General features: G+C 37.5%; 3 protein-coding genes across 4 annotated transcripts; 2 read left to right on the top strand and 1 right to left on the bottom strand.

The window, feature by feature from the left end:
- The first annotated feature begins 2556 nt into the window (after positions 1-2556).
- On the top strand, positions 2557-3999 carry LOC132184843 (putative E3 ubiquitin-protein ligase RHY1A). The gene is made up of 4 exons (XM_059598621.2): positions 2557-2664; positions 2914-3086; positions 3188-3303; positions 3567-3999. Exons 1-4 carry the CDS (start codon positions 2559-2561, stop codon positions 3850-3852), a joined length of 681 nt encoding a protein of 226 aa, XP_059454604.2. The 5' UTR covers positions 2557-2558; the 3' UTR covers positions 3853-3999.
- A 3834-nt stretch (positions 4000-7833) lies between these two features.
- LOC132184566 (uncharacterized) lies at positions 7834-10882 on the top strand. The gene is made up of 5 exons (XM_059598245.2): positions 7834-8325; positions 8527-9306; positions 9413-9492; positions 9577-9648; positions 10175-10882. The coding sequence occupies exons 1-5, from the start codon at positions 8002-8004 to the stop codon at positions 10503-10505; spliced, it is 1587 nt and encodes a 528-aa protein (XP_059454228.2). The 5' UTR covers positions 7834-8001; the 3' UTR covers positions 10506-10882.
- Positions 10883-11017: 135 nt separating this feature from the next.
- Positions 11018-17220, bottom strand: LOC132184815 (uncharacterized). 2 transcript variants are annotated; one of them, XM_059598587.2, is made up of 7 exons: positions 16963-17220; positions 15135-16118; positions 14440-14613; positions 12633-12772; positions 12284-12394; positions 12057-12157; positions 11018-11233 (listed from the first exon to the last, which is right to left on the bottom strand). In XM_059598587.2, exons 1-6 carry the CDS (start codon positions 17080-17082, stop codon positions 12076-12078), a joined length of 1611 nt encoding a protein of 536 aa, XP_059454570.2. In that variant the 5' UTR covers positions 17083-17220; the 3' UTR covers positions 11018-11233; positions 12057-12075. The 2 variants fall into 2 exon arrangements, with proteins under 2 accessions (XP_059454570.2, XP_059454569.2); XM_059598586.2 differs by lacking the exon at positions 11018-11233 and having other exon boundaries at positions 11971-12157.
- Between the last annotated feature and the right edge of the window lie 740 nt (positions 17221-17960).

Below are 17960 nucleotides of genomic sequence, written 5' to 3'. Positions count from 1 at the left end.
CACTGAGTTGTGCCTTCTAATACCATAACAGGTCTTGGTCTATAGCTTGTCCCACTCCAATGCAATAAGACATTTAAAATGAAGAAAATTGTCACAAGGAGCTTTCCAAGAGAAACACGCTAATACCCTAAGCTGCACTAAACCAAACTTTCAGTAGATTAATTGACAAAAAGGATAAAAAAAACAGAGACAATTTGTGATTGGTCCTCGTCATAAGAAAATAGCATGGAAACCTCTTAGAAATAAATAACTAAATTTATCATTTCTTATTGGTTTACAAAGGGTTTTGCTTGGGACAAGTATCTCAATTTCAATTGAAACTGGACCCAAGCCAAATCCGCTTACAAAATAATCGTCTCTGTGGTTTGGTCTTGCCTTCTTGGAAGGGGTAAACTCCATGAGTTCCAAGAAATTTCAGCAGGAAACAAATCCTCAGCCAATTCATTGATGGTGAGGGGGGCTCTCAGCAATCAGGCCTAGAAAGAGCTGAACATGATGTGAGCTCCAGCAATGCATGTTTGTCCAGTTCCTCTTTCACTACATATAAACAAAGATAATGCCTATTGATTGATTTTCCATAATGAACAAAGTGATAAACAGATCAGCAGCAATCTTTTGGATCCATATCAAGGCAATCTCAGATCCTAGTATTTTTCCTAATTAAAGAAATGTATGAGATCATGGGCATATCAAATATCACATGCATTTTTATATACCAAGTTTTTTATGACTTCCATGTGTCATATTATGAAGCAACCAACCATGTGAATCCTCCCACTATCGTTTTACCTTTCATAATCTCCATCTCATATGACTCAGGATCATTGTCTTGTTCTATTAAGCTTTACAACACATTGAATATTAAATCGAAATGGAAGGTGAATCATAAGAAAGGATTTAAATTAAATATATCTACTATGATATCATGTTAAATCATTAATTATTTTAAAGGCAATGTCAGCAAAAAAATGTTGAATTCAATAATTTAATTGATGTTCTAAAATGCTTTTTTCTTGACATTACTAAAACATAATATGAGATATTATCTGGGGTTTTAGAGTAATTTTAGAAGTCATTCTTATGTTACTCTTGTGTCCCTCCAAAAATGATATGGCTTTTAAAATCACAATTTGGATCAAAATCCAATAATGATCAATCACAAGCTCAATGATGATTTTAAGAGTCACATTGTTCTTTGAGGTATACAAGACTGACTTGTAGCATTACTCCGAATTTTATCTTGTATAATGACACGGTTTGGAGGGACGTATTTAGGGGTTGGAAGGGAGGGCCCTAACCCCCAAAAAAAAATTGAAAAAGAAAAACACTTTAGGGGGTTATTTTATCTTTTTATCTCCAAAATTTTGGGAAAATAATAAAAAAATTAGAATTTTTTTTTCTTAGTAGTACCTTAACAAAAAATTCCAATCCAACCTCAATTCCCCCCCTAAATAATATTTTTATCTTTGTCTCTGTCAATATATATATAACCACACTCCCCTCCCCCCCAAAAAGAAAATAATAAAGAATAAGAGTATAATGCTCCTCTTGGGTAATGATATCCTATAATTTCAAAAAAATTGTAGATTTTTAAATTACCTAAATTTAGGCCATTTCTTGCATCAAACGGTTTGAAAAATGCTACATATTAAAAATGTGGCATGTTACCTATGAAAATTAAGTATATTTTCATTAGATTCTTGCGATTTATGATGTAGAAAAGCTTTGAGTCAAACTATTTTTTGGTTTTCTAAAAAATAAATGTCTCTTCAAAAGTAAAGAAGAAGCTTTTTGGGATGAAATTTTGTCCGGCTACCTTGGTAACATGCCATCTATTTTTAGTAAGTAGTATTTTCCAAGTCGTTCAATGCAAAAAAACGACCCGGATCACATAATTTTAGAATTAGGGAATCTTGATCCGTTCAATCTTACGGTTTGGTTGCATTCATTCTAATCAACCTAATTTATTAAATTGACATATGTTTTAATTTAGAGCTTGTCATTCACATATAATTTATTAATCCTATACAAAAAGCCACGTATAAATCACATACTTTAAAAATATATATGTCAATTTAGATTAAAAGAATTTTATCCCGCTATACAGAGAAAGATTGTCCTTTAAAGTTAAGTCCACGAGGCCGAGAAATATATGTGATTTAGAATTCTAAATAACAATGGATAATGCTATACATCACTTCCATCCTCCTCTTCGAAGCCTAGCCATGTAATGTAATTTTCATGCCGCCATAAACTTTAAAGATAAAAGGATGATAAATAGAATTACTCGGATAGCAAATAATAGAGGTAATGAGTTGTATCCATCACAAGCAAAACATCAAATAAATCATGCTAAAACAACCAAACAAAAACGTCGAAAACATGTAAACATGAAGACGAGGAGCAGGGCCACGTGGCTCACCCTTGTTCGTTAGTACTCGGTTGGTGGTTGGTTGGCTTAGTTAGCTAGCTTCCCTAATCCCCTCTAGGCTGTAGCCCTCTTCCTCTCTCGATTCCCATATTAATTTTCTCACTTTTTAACCCAACCCCACCCAAAAATGAACCATATTGCAGAGAGAGAGAGAGAAAGGGGGCTGAAAATGATAAAGGGATGGACCCTTTTTTGTCTGCCAACATCTTTCAATGATCTGCACTACTGTAACTGTTTGTTTTCTCTTCCTACTTGTACATAAAGTATAATTTATTTATTTTTTCCAATCAAAACAGTTCTTTAAGGTATCTTTTCTTGATCTTCATCATGTGGGTACTGTTTCTTGTTTGCTTCAGCCAGCTTGAGAAGGAAGCACAAAATTAAATATGTGTCAAAATAAAAGATGATGAATTTAATCTAGCAAAAAAGTCCTGTTTTTTTTTTTCCCCTTGTTTTCTCTTTTGAATTCTTTGGGTTGCTAGCTACAATGGCTGGAATGCTTCCTGGAGTGGAATGTGCTCGAAGGAGACGTTTCCATCAGAGTGGAGCTTCCTCGGATTCACCAAACATGGCTGCGCATGGTGGTACAAGGCGGTTGTCTTTCTGCTTATACACAAGCAACCATGAATCCCATCATACCTCTGCCTCTTCTCAGGTACATACATGATCTGTCTCTCTCTTTATCTCTCAAAATTTCTTTCTTTTTTTGGTGAAAACCATAATATATATAACTAATATCATTGAAAACAAAAACAGCAAAGAAGTTTATTAAACCAGGTAGACCAGAATGAGAAGCTTGAAGTGGTAGCCAGAGAAGCCAAGGAAAGACTAGATGAAAGGTTGAAAACACAAAGAAAACCAGCGGCTAAAAGGTACATGTATTATGAGTTGTGCGCGAAATTGATTTCATAACAAAAAATACTATTTAGTAGATTGTTATATTGATTGTTATACAATTGAGATGATGTGACAGTAATAATCAGTCAGTGATTAATGCTGTTTTTTACTGCAAGGTTAATATATGACAATATTGCTCTTTGAGAATCCTCAACCCCCGTAGTAACTTATTTTAATGTTTATTTTGTTTTGTGTTTCTCTTATAATTTGATATATATATATATATATTGGGAAACAGCAAAGAGAGGTTGACGTGTGTGAAGGGCAGATCTGTGGTGCTAGGGGAGTTGCACACAGAGGTGTTTGGGTCTAAGAAGGGTGGCTCAAGAAGGTTCAGCTGGAGCAAGTTGAGCTGGAAGGCGTCGGACCAAGATGAGTGCGCCGTTTGCCTGGAACAGTTCAAGGCCGGTGAGACCCTGGTGCACCTGCCCTGTGCACACCGGTTCCATGTGAGGTGTTTGGTGCCATGGCTAGAGAACAATGTCCATTGCCCTTGCTGCAGAATGGGGATTATCTCCCAGTAATTCTCTTTTCTTGCTGATGCGTCATGTTTTTGTCTAAAGAGAAATTTGGATAGATATATATTTGGTAAATCTTATATTACCCTCGTTTTAGTTTGTGTATATTGAAACTTATTGGTTAATTATAGGCTATAATTTTGGGTTACAATCTGGGAAATGTTTGCATGAAGCTATTGCTTTTCCAACTTGATGTTTTGTGTTTTGAGTTTTGCAACTTGTGGTCGCGTGTCGGGTTGAGTCTGTTGAAGTATGGGCATAAAATTATATATGTTAGTTAACCATAAGCCAACTTATTTAATTCCCTCGACCATAACTAGCCAATTTCTTGTTGGATTTGTATCAAATTCATGATTCATGTCAGAAATTTCAAGTCGAACTCTTCAATCCTAACCCACTAATTTCAAGTTTGATTCATGTTAAATTTGCGAGTCATATCAAAAATTATCCGGCTTTTTTCTAGTCCAATGAAACTTAACTCTATAAGATTTGAGCTCTAATAGATAGTACCACATGCAGGGAATGATGTCAGAGATGAACAGATGGTGTTCTTTCTATCCTCAAATATTGCATGATAATAGACAAGAACATATACTTGCTGTACAAGACTTATACTGATTCTTTGTAGAAGCAAGTGGTCCTGATTGCCTCAAAGATTACTTTCGGTCTATTCATTTGTCCCACATTGAAAACTCAAGTTCAAAATAATGCACCACTATTGCCTGACAGTGGGCCATTGAAAATGAGAAACAATTATGGGCATGGTTTTCTGAATATCATGAACTGGAAAGTAGCAATTATTATAGCAGACTTTCTTCTGAATCAATTTGTTGGTGATAATCATCCAACTCCATTAAGGTTTTTGCAGCCTCCTAACATTTTCATATCAATTATCGTATTAGAGAGCTGCATTATTGTTAGTGATATAAAAAGTATGTCTATTATGCAGTATTAAATTAAGTCTAAATGTCATTTTCTGATAGTGGAAAGTCATCATCTGCCACTAATACATAAGGATCAACCCCATCTTAGTCTTTGATCTTTATGATATTTTGGATTAACAGTCTGTTTGATTATGCAATTTCACAGGTTAGAAGTGTAATTTTGAACAAAATTATAGATAGTGTATCATTTGATAATGCGTTATTAAAAAAATTGTGACTTTTAGAAAGAAAAAAAAAAAGAAAAGAAAAAAAAGTTACTTTACTTAGAAGCATGCGATTTTGAAGACTAGACTTTAAATCACGATTTTAAAGGTCAAATCGATACTTTACCAAACACTTAAATACATTTTTGAGTCCCAAGATGTAGATCAATCGGCGGGGACCACGCTTAATGAAGCGGAGGTCACTAGTTCGAATCCCCCTCCCCTCTCTTGTGCGAACATGTCAAAAAAAAAAAAATTACGTTTTTGAAAATTTGTGTTTTCAAATACTATGTTTTAAAATCTTGCCCGTTTGAAACCGCAAATTCACACGGACCTTATCATCAGTAGTGAAATTGGGAATTGTGGATCAGGAAGAGGTGGAGACACATAATGGAGCAGATTTTACTTGAAGGATCTATGGGGTCAAATTTTCTTCATTTTGGGAAGATTTATTTTTTAGGGAGTTTTTTTAATAAGACCATAATATAATATATTAAGACATCATTTAACCCAAAACTTTAGGTTAATAAATTTGGGCTCAATTATGTTAGAGGAGTGCTATAGAGCCAAACAAATGAACTCAAAAAAAATTTCAAACTGATGTGGCAAGGGTTTTTAAATTTTTTTTTAAAAAATGCAATTCTCTCTTCCTTATCTGCCACTCACGGTCTGCCACGTCAGTTTAGAAATTTTTCTTAGTTCATTTGTTTGACTCCCTAACACTTCTCATTATATTATATTAAATTATTTCACTAATCATTATGTTCTTAAGGAGTAACTCAATCGGCTGAAAAATTACGTATCATGAAATGAAGGTCACTAATTCAAATCAGTCACTTTTATACTAGAAGCTTCTTGTTTGACCTTTATCCATCTCATTTGTCCCTAGTAGTGGTTAGTATATGAAGCTGAAATTTGAAAAGACGTTTGATTATTTGCCCCCTTGTCCCTCCTCTAGGATGATATTACCAATGACACTTATTCAATTGCGTATAATTGAAGTAATTTGAGATAAGGTCCATCGAATTAAATTGATTTTGACATGTTGATATGTAAAGGTAGAGAATGGTAACAAAAGTAAGACCCACTCCGTTTGAATTAAAATTGAAGGTATTTGTTTTGCGATCAAGATTTAAAGTTGATATATCTAACGGTGTATATAAGGTCAAACGTTAACATTATTTATAAGATTTTAATGACTTAATCCACATAAATAACCTAATATAGAATTTTTAGGTAAGAAAACGAGTAAGGCTACTCTCACACTTATTTATTACATTTATTTAGGCAGGTTGACTTGATGTTTTTTACGCGACTTTTCATTACTCACTCCAAAAAATAAAATAAAAAAGCCACTTAAAACATTAATGTCAGCGGGTTTCGTCTCTTTTCTCTCTAGCTGCCAGAGAGAAAAGCAAAACCCTCCAGCCACATAGGGGAGGAGGGTTAGCTGTTTGACTGCCTCCCTCCTCCCATTGTCTTCTTCGCTTCGGTGCTAGTTATTTACCTGATGTCCTAGCCCCGGTGCCTCCTCTCTTCTCCTTCCTTGCCGCTCCTTTCCCCCTCAGTTTTCTCAGTTTTCTTCCCCCGCCTTCATTTTTTGCAGCGAGCTCCTTGGCCTTGTTTTGACTCTTTATGGGTTCGCCCCTCCCCCCCCCCCCCAAATTTTGTCTGTGGTCGCCGCTGACCTGTGTTGCCGCTTCGCTGCCTGCTATTAGGGTTCTCTTTCATGCGTTCCCACCGCATCGAGCTCCCACGCCCCTTACGTGGCGGTTCCGGCCTGCACGGGTCCAGCTCCCTTCCGACTACCGTCTTCCCGCTTTGTGCTCCTTTTACCTTTTTTTTATTTTTTTTCCCTATTTTGGTGGTTCCTTATTGTTTTTTCCGGGTTTTTTTTTTTTTTTTTTTTTTTTTTGGTTGTTTTCAAGTCCTGCTTTGCCAGTCTTCTCCACGCCTGTTCGCCGCCCACCATCCACTACTGGGCCTTTCGACGTGTCCTCGCCGCGATGAGCTTCTAACGCCCCTCCGATTTTTAGTTCCCGACGTGTGCGTGATCAAAGTGTGCTGTTTCTTTTCTTGTTTGATTTCCCTGTTTTGTTACTTCTTTAAGATATATTGTGTTTTGGCATGTGTTTTTTTACCTGTAGTGTTTAATTTCCCTGTTTTGTTCGACTTGTAATAAGGCTCTTTCCTCTCTCACTCGATATATGTCGCATTTGAGTTAATTAGTTTTGGTCAAGACCTTTGGGTTGTGGATGTAATCATTATCCTGGCCTTCAGGTCGAGAAAGAGTTTCAGCATGAGTCTTTCCAAGGTCGAGGAATAATTGTTATCCATGCATTTGGTTGAATCAGTCAGTCACAGATCTAGTATTAAATCTGCTTTTAGTCATGGGTTGGCGAATTGGTTTCGAATCTTGTACTAAGCTTGGTAATCTTGTAATTGTATGCTATAGTTGCTTCATAACATGTAAAAGCTTTATGCTCGTGGTATTATTGAATGAAATGTTATGTTTTTTTCAACAAAAAAAAAAAAAAACACTGACGTCAGCCAGTGTGAAAGGTGGCATTATTCTTAAAAAACAAAAAAGAAAAAAGAAAGAAGAAGAAGAAGAAGAAGAAGAAAGACCCAAATAGACTGGGCCAAGACCATCTTAAGGCTCACACTGTCACACCGACCCCAGCCCAAATATTGCCAGAGGAGAACCAAAGAAAACGACATCGTCTTAGCTGATCCAATATTGGTGGCCAGCTTGTTTTAGCTTTTGACACCCCCTCCCTGCAACGGCTATTTTCTAGTGACCGTTTAGAGCAACCCCAAATTCAAAATCTGAAAGCAACTCCTACACACCACCGTAAACACACTGAAAATCCTCCATCTCCTTCAATTACAAATACTCAGAAAACCCGAAAATTCACAGAAAAAAAAAAAATCCAAAAGAAAAAAGAAATTTCCAAGGAATTCAAATCCCAGCTCAAAAATCTCCAATCTTTGTTTCAGCAGCGAAAATGGTTTACTCCTACACACCCACATACTACTCCACACTTCATGACTCAATCACCACTCTGTGCAAGACCATCCTGCCATTCGGCCTCAAGAAGCGGCGCTTGCCGGCTTCCGATCAAAAGCTCTCGAAGCTGCAGTCGGATAATCTGAAATGGCAACAGGATTCTTTCCACCAGATGCTGAACCTGATGGGTCTACACAAAGAAGGAATTTTGGCTGAGACTGAGGTTTCGGCTTTCCGGACGCATTTGCTCGAGACCCTTATCGCTTCTCCGGTGGAGCACGAGCAGCCGAGTATGTTAAGAGATAAGTTGCTGTTCTTGCAGGTAAATTTGTTACCTACCTCTTCTGGTTCTTGAGAAAAATCAAATTCCATTGCTTAGAACCTGAATTAGCTTAAGATCCATTCATTCTGAAACTAATTCCACCATTAGGCTTTCTATTCAGCTTAAGATTTAAAATCTACATTTTTCTCAGTAACCAAACGGGTTTATATTGAATATGTAAGATTCCTTCTCTTCTTCCAGGAGCTCCTCTACGCGAAGTGTATCTCCTCAGAGGACTACCATGCTTCAAAGAGGCCATTGTTGCAGAGACTGGCGGTTCAAGGAGCAGAGATTGAGGCTAGAGATGTAATTGTTGCTGGGCCAAGAGACCCAAAAGAGAACGCAGAAGAAGAATGGTCTGTGATTGACTTAAAGGATGAGAAATGCTTGCAAAGTAAAGAGAACTCGAATTCGAAGAACAAATCGAAGCACGGCTCAGCAGTGAAGCAGATCAAAGGAGCGGCCTCAGTTTTCGGGTTTTACAAGCCCGGAAAGAACAAAGAAGAGAAGAGCATATTTGAAACTTCCACTCCCTCTGCTAAGCATGAAATGCGGTATTCCAGAGAAAACCCATTTTGGGATAGCCATTTGAAGCATAAAGAAAGCGAAACAAGCTCAATTCTAATGCCAGAAAGCTTGCCAGTGGAGTCCACGAAGAGGAAACCTTTTAGGACTCTGTTTCAGAGGGAACAGAGAGAAGGACATGGAGGTGGTGATGGTGATCAAAATGATGGTGGTTCTGCGGAGAGAAGTGCAAAATCCGCAAAGAAGCAATGGGGTTTTGATGGGTTCAAGAAATGGAAGAGAAGTGACTCAGATGATGAGACAGCTCCTCTCCCTCTCAATGAAAGATCAGACAGTGAGGCTTATATGCAGTCTGGCCGGCTTGTGGCGAGCCCTATTGGAGAGGGTCCGGACACCAAGCTGATCAAGAGGAAGTTGCATTCGGATGGTTCTCCTTCTGATTTCTTCATAGATAAGGTTCGGAATTGCTGACTTGAGATTATTGTTTTTGTGTTATGTACTTGGACTAATTTGAAAGTTTGTGCTGTGAAATTTGTAATTTGGGTCGTTTTTGTATGTGAAGGTTTTAGGAGACAAGATAAAGAAGGAGCTGTCAAGAATCCAGACAGAGCTCTGCACCAAAAACCCCAATCTTCAATTCTCGTAAGCCTTCTTCTTTTGGTGCTGTGATGATAAGTTTTTGTCTTACAAATATGCTCACTTTCTGTTCTCATGCGACTTTATCAGGAATGATCAAATTGAAGCAATTTCCACCAAGCTTCCTGTCGACAAAGCTGAATTGAAAAAGTTCTTCCCCAAGTGAGGCAACTTCTCTTTTTCCATAGTGGTCCATTTTCTGTATTGCTGTGAAGAGTGTTTCTGTTCATAATAATTACATCTACCTAAAGATGTTAAATAAATGAAGTTAAAACAAACCTAAGTTTAGAGTCCGTTAAAATTAGACTATAGTGGAGGATTGAGATCTGGTGTCGGTTTTTGCACCGGTGCAATACCTCTTATTTGGGTCATTCATTTGAAATGAACGACTCAAATTACGATAGCACATAAGAGAGTAAAAAGTAGAGTAACTGAATTATTAAACAACCCATTTGTCCAATCGGTCGTCATTGCGGTGGGCAAGCCATCTTTTTTCTCTCTCCTATAAGTTGTCACAATTTGGGTCGTTTAAATGAACAGTCCAAATAAGCATTATTGCTCGACTAGAAAATGGCAGCGGCAAGGCTTTAAAAAACTGTGTTATATATCATACATTAGATCATAGGGCTTTTGCCACTATATGGGATCTTTCTCATTTCACCTTTGGATTGTTTTCCTGTGTTTGAAGATCATGGTGTGATCGGTATGGTGACGTTGTATTGGATGTAGTGAAGAAAGAATTCAAAGACCATGTTGGAGAGATGGAGAATATGCGAAATGCTGCCAAAGAGAGACATGGCAACTCAATGGGATGGACGACATTTGAAGATGATGAGAACTGCCACCCCAATCTCTTTGCTCACCATGATAATAGTAGCAGCAAGGGCCTCCAAAATAATCCCTTCTTTCATCATGACTCCACAGAAAGCAATGGAAATAAGCTGAGATCTGAATCAGCTATTTTCCAAGGCCAGAACCCCTTCTGGTCTCCAAGGGCTGGCTCTTCTTTGCTGGGTTAGATAGATGAAAGCTTTACATCTGTTTCCTCTCTTTCCTGAGAGTAATGCACATTTTTACTGAGAATTTGTTGGTGTATGAACCATGAAAGATTCTTCAAGTAATTCAAGTTCTTTTTCAAAGGCCAGAACCCCTTCTGGTCTCCAAGGGCTGGCTCTTCTTTGCTGGGTTAGATAGATGAAAGCTTTACATCTGTTTCCTCTCTTTCCTGAGAGTAATGCACATTTTTACTGTGAATTTGTTGGTGTATGAACCATGAAAGATTCTTCAAGTAATTCAAGTTCTTTTTCCCTCTAGGCTTTTCTATCTCTTTGATTTCAAAATAGTGATTGCTAATTTTCGATCACAAAGATAGGTTCCTCATGCGGCTATAAATCAAAATGGGAAAGTTCAAATCTTTTCTATCTGTTCAAAACTAGTGTTCTCCATGAAACAAAATGCTTCAAAAAGATTTTTTTTTTTTTTTAATTAATAAAAAGCCATATGTTTGTGAAAAAATAAGCTGAAATAGTTCACCTAGTTGGAAGTGTGATAATCTAAGTTCTAGGGATCGAGATTGGAATCGCCTCAAATTTGTTGTCCGAACTTTCGGAGATTATACTCTTAAAAGGCCAACATAATAAATACTTTATACATTTTGTTGGAGCATTTTCAAGTCCAAGAATTTGCTACCCAACAATTTTCTTAATGGCCAAATTGTGAAGGGACTTTCCGTACAATAATGAGGCTCCTACAAAACAAAAACAAGGTCAAAGAGTCATCGGTTGAAGCCGAAGACTCTCCGATGCTTAAGTTGCATCATTATTTTTAGATAAGAAAGATAATGAAAATCCGCCTCTAGTTATCCTTGAATCAATGTGTATTGAGCTTAGTATGAGAGAGAGAGAGAGAGACGTGTGTGTGTGAAGAGAAAAACAAATTCAGAGAAAGACTCGTTCGCCTTTCCCTTTTTATCCAAAGATCCAACAAAAGATGACTCATGTCATCCAATGAGTGGATGATGGCATATTGTAAATAAGCATAAAAAGAATGAGGCCCACTAGGGGGATTTTCTCCCCCACACATTTTAACCAATTTCTTAGCCATATGTTTGGGGGAGTGTTTGTCTGAGGCTGCATGTCCCACTAAAGAGCTCATTGTAACAAAATTAATCAACCCTAGCAATTTATATAGGAGACTGCACTCTGCACTTCACTGTACTTTAAAGTGAGGCATTTTTCACTGCAATTCGAAAATCAGGGATGAAAGCAATAACCACATAATATATACATACTTTGCACCTGAGTTCACATCATGTTTGGGTCATACGGAGGTTGGATTGATCACATTTATGGACATTCAACAGAAGATATAACAATGAAGGAGCAACAGGGCCGAGTCAGCATATTCTCAATTTCTAAACTGAAAATATATATATAAGGTTTTAGAAAACCGAATCATGAGAAAAAGATGCTGCAAGATGAGGGAACAAAAATAAAACGAAATTCTAATACAAGTCTATATAAGGACAGTGAATACACATTTTATGAGTGAAAGGTAATATCACTATTTACATTTATATGTACAATTACATCAGAGAGAAGGGATCTCCGAGCTAGATACAGAAGACTCGGTGAAACCCTCGCGAACATCTCCTCGACAAAGTGGACATACACTGTAAAACACCAATGAGGACAGAGGGAGAGAGGCATCAGAAAAAACAGGCAAATAAATAATGAAATTTAACATGAAAAAGAGAGAAAGAGAGATAATCTAAACAGAGTGTGGCCATGACAATTACCCGTGTATCTCTTTTAGCCACTTATCAACACATGACATATGATACTCATGGTGACAGGGAAGAACTCGAATTTTGTCCCCTTCCTCATACTCAGCCAGGCAAATGTAACACCTATCAATTCGATTAGTGTAATTACTATTAAATAAGTTCAAATAGAACACCAATACAAACTGCTTACTGTAAATGATAATATGCATTTTCGGCTTAGAATAAGGCATAACTATAGTAGCAAACACTATACCAGCACACACACACACGCATGAATGGGTGCACGAAAATATTACTTTATTTATTTTAATTTATATAAGCATCTATATCATAAACAACATTGATGTGACAAGGGACATACTGTTCTACATCACTGCTCTCAGAGGTGTTGACCTTTTTGTGACTCTTGAGAGGGAAAGAGTCAACAACTGATTCAGGGGCTGGGAGAGAGACCATAGATAGGGAAAGTGACACAGGTTGGCGATGAATTTCATCCAAAACCTGCAAATAAACATTACAAAAATTCTTAGTTACCAAGTTAATTGGTGCAGTTCCATAGATGTCATCAAGATTCAATACTCCAATAGCAAAAAGAACAGGTAAGATTTTTTTGAGAGACAAATACAACTCAAGCACTCACACAGGATTGAAACTGCGGCATCACACTCCACCTCTTATTTATAAGGGAAGGGGATGGTGTTTGGTCCAAGGAACATTGACAAATAGATAGAAGCAATTTTAATTGAGTAGCTAGCTAGTAAGAATTTCACATTCTCCAAGCATCCAAATCTCACAACTGTCCTATCTCTTACAACTAGGGTAGCAGAAAACATCTTGATACACAACCAAATAGATATGAATTATGGTTAGCACAAGGGCACAAATAATGATAATTGAACAAAAACAGAATGACGCCAGTATCAACTGAAAGCAACAAGAATAAAACTAAAAAGCAGTCAATAGCGTAGGGAAGATGTAACCATGAAGGATGGTTTAACTATTGAACCACCAAAGAATCAAAACCTAGGCCTCATCTTTAACTTGAAGGATCTTCAATATCTCCACATAATGCAGATTTGAAATACTAACATTACCAAAAAGCATTTCTGAACTAACCAAAACCCCCAAAGTTCTTACAAAAACTAACCTATTTATCTTTTCAAATGCTTCATGAAGCATAGTGAAGTATTCTGGCAGAATCCCAAACAATCCCAAGTTTATGCGATGGAATAAAGTGTGAAAGACACACACCCCAAGACACCTCCCAAACCATGGATATGGAACCTTGATAAGGTCCAAATAAAACGGTCTGCTGACATACTACAGTGTTTGCGAATAAAACAAAGGATTAAATACTCCAAATCCCCCTAGGGTTTCCCAACTTTTTTTTTTCCCCCTGGGGTTTTATTTTTATCACAGGAGGTCCCTGTGATTTTGATAAATGACCAAGTTAGTCCATCCGTTAGTTGACCGTTAGGACTGACACGTGAACCAATCAGATGCTGACACATGGCACCTACTTAATTTTTTTTAAATTAAAATAATGTTTTTTTTTAAAAAGAAAAAAAGAAAAAAATTGGTGGGCTCCAAGGGGGTGGCCGAAACCACCCCCAATGGTGGTTGGGGGTGGTTTCAGCCACCCACCCAACGGGGTGGCTCGGCCACCCCGTTGGTGCCCAAGGGGGTGGCCGAAACCCACCCCCAGTGGGTACTGGGGGTGGTTTCGGCCACCCCCTTGGAGCCCAAGGGGGTGGCCGAGCCACCTCCTGGGCACCAGGGGGTGGCTCGGCCAGCCCCATCCGGCCAAATGGGGGTGGCCACCCCCAAATGGCCAAGGGGGTGGCTCGGCCGCCCCCAAATCTTTTTTTTTAAAAAAAAAATTAAATAAAAATAAAAAAATTAAATATGTGCCACGTGTCAGCATCTGATTGGTCCACGTGCCAGTCCTAACGGTCAACTAACGGATAGGCTAACTTGGTCATTTATCAAAACCACATGGACCTCCTGTGATAAAAATGAAACCCTAGGGGGGAAAAATAAAGTTGGGAAACCCTAGGGGGGTTTAGAGTATTTAACCCTAAAACAAAAGAAAACAGGGAAGAGAGAGAGAGAGGGAGAGAGAGAGAGCCCATACATAGGCGAGCAGCTAGTTCAAAAAAGAAAACTACCTCGAATAAAGCTTCAGCAAGCATAACTATGCGCGATATACTTGCACGAGTACTAGATTCTTCATTTGTCAAGACTGACTCACACGAGCATGTACCATCAGGGTGGAGACCTGATGGACAAGTGGTATTTCGTCTACCACTGTCATCAAGGCTGCCACGAAGTCTTTCCCAGATCTGCACAGATTTATGAAAGAGCAGTTCATAAGATTATCAAACAAGCATAAAGTTAAAGTTAAAAAGCACTATATATCGATTCAGCTGCCCTGTTACAACAACCACATAGACAAAGTCTTTCCCAGATTTGCAATGAGTTCTGCAGAAGAAGTTCATTAAATATTATCCAAGGAGTATGAAGTAAAATCAGACAGTAAATAAATAAAATACCTCGCTACAGCTGCCCCGTTACAACAAATACATAGACGACATAGCAGAGCATGAAATCTATGACGTTGATGTACAATAATATTGACCAAACTTGAATGAAGATTTTCAGATGAAGGTAAAAATGTATTTAGAAGTCTATAATGTAAATGAATACTTCATAATATTACACCATACAGACCATAAGCCCCAAAAATCTCCCAAAAGAATGAAGCCACAAAGAGCAAAGATAATACAAGAATCTAACTATCAGATGCAAATAAATTTGTAAAGTTTACAAAAGCATAATATAACCAAAATGTTCTGAGAATCACCTCGGATCTCGAATTCCGTCGGCGTTCATTCAAGCTATGAATTCTATTGCCCAGATATCCACGGTCACCTCCAACACCATCATCAAAAAGATCACCACTCAGATCAAGGAGCCATCTATCATGAGATCCTAAATTCTCAGAATCGTCTGTTGAGAAAAGAATGGTCGGAGAATCACTGTGCCTTCTAGAACTGCGTCTTGAAAAAGCATCCCAAAACAGTCTTCTACTGTTCCTTCTGACTTCCCGATTACTTTCATCAGCATTGCTTCTTGAAATAATGTTGGAAGAGATGGTTACCACATCAACCTGAAGTACACCTCCATCTCCCCAGCCCTGTTCCCCATTAGAAACAAGGAATCCTAAACCAGAAGGTATTGCCTCCTGAAAAGATTCATCTCCCAGTGATCGAGATGTTGCTGATACATTGGAATCATGAGGAACAGAATCAGAGTTATGGACAGCAGTTACTTCACCAATGCGATTCTCAACAGACACTCCATCAGAACTTGAATCTCCTACATCTTGAAGAGACGAGCTGCTAGGACGAACCTCAGGACATATATAAGGTACTCCCCTGTCCACTGAATTGTTGTCTGAATCCTTGTTAGTGGAAACATTAACAGAGACTGGGTCTGAAGATTGTTGTTCTTTAAACGAAGAACTAGTTGCAGTACAACTATCCCTATAAGACTCATCATGACTATGATCAGCACTTACCTGGTGAGGAGGAACTAGCTCCTTACTTTCAGACAAGCACTTCCCTCGATTACTCGTTCCAACATTTATTGAATTATCTTCAACTGAAGTATCCTCACTAGCCACAATAGTGCTCTCAGATAAGGCACTGGTTTCGGTATTTGAGTATGAGAACCTTCCTGTATCGGTACTCAGAGGGGTTTCCTCTGTGATGTTCTGAACTTCATTGATGACTGAATTAGAATGTTCTGCAGAATTCACCAGAAATTCAGCTGGACAATCTTCCATCTGTGGAGAAGAATATCTGCCCATTAGTTTTTGTTTCATCATCTAAAATCTTTTAGTGCAAAACTCATGTCACAAGAAAATTGAACAGAATCAAATAAATAGAGCTTTCCAATGTCAAAAGTTTCAACCCTAAAGAGCTCGCCACCATTCAACAATATTAGCAGAATTTGACAGAAAAAATGCAGAAATCATAATAAGTGATGATTTCAACCTGCTGAGTTAAGATTCCGATTCAGTACACCAACCATTTAGTCAAGACCCTAAATCCTTCATCTAATCCTTCCTCATGTTGATATGGCATGATTTTATTGTGAGCCTAAGAAATTGCAAGAACCGAAATTTTATGCAAAGAAAGGCATCAAATAAGTGACCCAATCGACCAAATTTCCAGATGCTTAAGACCCCAACAACATCGGATAATCAACAACTACTACAATCAACCCAACAATAAACGCACCTATACATAGAAGAAAGCACAGGAGAAACAAAGATCAAACGTAATTAGAAAACAGCCCCTTTCATTTTAATTAGGGAACAACACAAGGAACCTATCTTCTGCATCAATTGGTCAAAACCAAACCATCCAAAGTCAACATTTTGAATTGCAAATTCACAGTACGAAATGAAAACAACAAAAATCAAGAAATGGGTAGTAGGTTTACAGCTAAAATATAACGTTTCCTTGGTGGTGATTATGAATGGGACCGATCTTCGGCACTGATTGACCAATCCCAGATAATCCGAAAGTCATAAACTTGAATTTCAGATTCAAAATCGAAGATGGGTACTGATAATAGAAGTAACAGATTAAAGGTTTTGTTGAAGATGGTGGTGTTGAGTGTACCTGACGCGTAGCGCGAGAAGTGGAGCCACCGCAGATGAGAGAGAAGAGCTTTGAGCGGTTGGTGACGTTGACTCGGGGCCGAGAAGGGCGCGACCCCAGCCGACTATTGCTCGAACCCATTAGAGATACACAGAGAGAGAGAGAGAGAGAGAGAGAGAGAGGCTCTGAGAAGTGTGGAAGATGATGACGATGATAATGGAAAATTGAACACACACACACACACACACAACTCACAGCTTAGCTTTTCAAATTCCAATTTCAATTATTTAAAGGTTAAGGCATGAGACACAACCTGAGACAGACAGCTTCTTGTACATCTCACTGTTTTTGTCCCTTTTTTTTTTTTTTTTCCTTGTCCATTTTGGGCAGAATTTGTAGGAATTTCTTTTAACTAAATGACACGTGTCATTTTAACCCAAATTAATGTAATTTTTGATATATATATATATATATATATCGGTTTAATAAATTAAGTTAAAATTTAATCTTTTTAAAATAAAATAAAGCTTTATTATTATTATTTTTTTTTCACCGGAAGTTATTCAATTTTTAATGGAATAGTTTGAATAAACAAAAGCAAAAGGCTTAAACATATTTTTGGTTCATTTGATCTTTGTGTTGTGGATTTTTTCTTTTTTCAATAAAATAAAATATTTTTTGCTTACAGTAGGAACTAGGAAGTGATCATGGTAGATATTTCTAGTCTTTAAATATATGTTTTGTTTAATTTACATATGATTCATAATGGGATTATATTTTTCTAGTTTAATAGTATATAGAATTATTATTTGTCATTTTCATGTCCTCCCTTTTTAAAAAGGGTTAAATACTAAATACCCCATGGAGTTTCATAACTTTATTTTTTTTTCCCCTAAGGTTTGATTTTTATCACAAGAGATCCATGTGATTTTGATAATAGACCAATTAACTGTTAGTTGACTTAACGAAATTCCACGTAGACCAATTAAATGTTGAGACATGATACCCACTTAATTTTT

This window comes from Corylus avellana, chromosome 7 (assembly GCF_965113065.1).
Source record: "Corylus avellana chromosome 7, dhCorAvel1.hap1.2, whole genome shotgun sequence".
Lineage (NCBI taxonomy): Eukaryota > Viridiplantae > Streptophyta > Magnoliopsida > Fagales > Betulaceae > Corylus > Corylus avellana.
The sequence above is the reverse complement of the archived record's forward strand: the minus strand, read 5'-3'. Positions and strand labels throughout refer to the sequence as shown.

Coding starts and splice junctions, on each gene's coding strand:
- LOC132184566 (XM_059598245.2), top strand. CDS start 8,002: ATGGTTTACTCCTACACACCCACATACTACTCCACACTTCATGACTCA. Junction 9,307..9,412: donor CTGATTTCTTCATAGATAAG/GTTCGGAATTGC, acceptor TTGTATGTGAAG/GTTTTAGGAGACAAGATAAA. Junction 9,649..10,174: donor TTGAAAAAGTTCTTCCCCAA/GTGAGGCAACTT, acceptor CTGTGTTTGAAG/ATCATGGTGTGATCGGTATG.
- LOC132184843 (XM_059598621.2), top strand. CDS start 2,559: ATGAACCATATTGCAGAGAGAGAGAGAGAAAGGGGGCTGAAAATGATA. Junction 3,087..3,187: donor ATACCTCTGCCTCTTCTCAG/GTACATACATGA, acceptor AAACAAAAACAG/CAAAGAAGTTTATTAAACCA. Junction 3,304..3,566: donor AGAAAACCAGCGGCTAAAAG/GTACATGTATTA, acceptor ATTGGGAAACAG/CAAAGAGAGGTTGACGTGTG.
- LOC132184815 (XM_059598587.2), bottom strand. CDS start 17,082: ATGGGTTCGAGCAATAGTCGGCTGGGGTCGCGCCCTTCTCGGCCCCGA. Junction 14,614..15,134: donor GACGGAATTCGAGATCCGAG/GTGATTCTCAGA, acceptor AAATCTGTGCAG/ATCTGGGAAAGACTTCGTGG. Junction 12,158..12,283: donor TGGCTAAAAGAGATACACGG/GTAATTGTCATG, acceptor GGTGTTTTACAG/TGTATGTCCACTTTGTCGAG.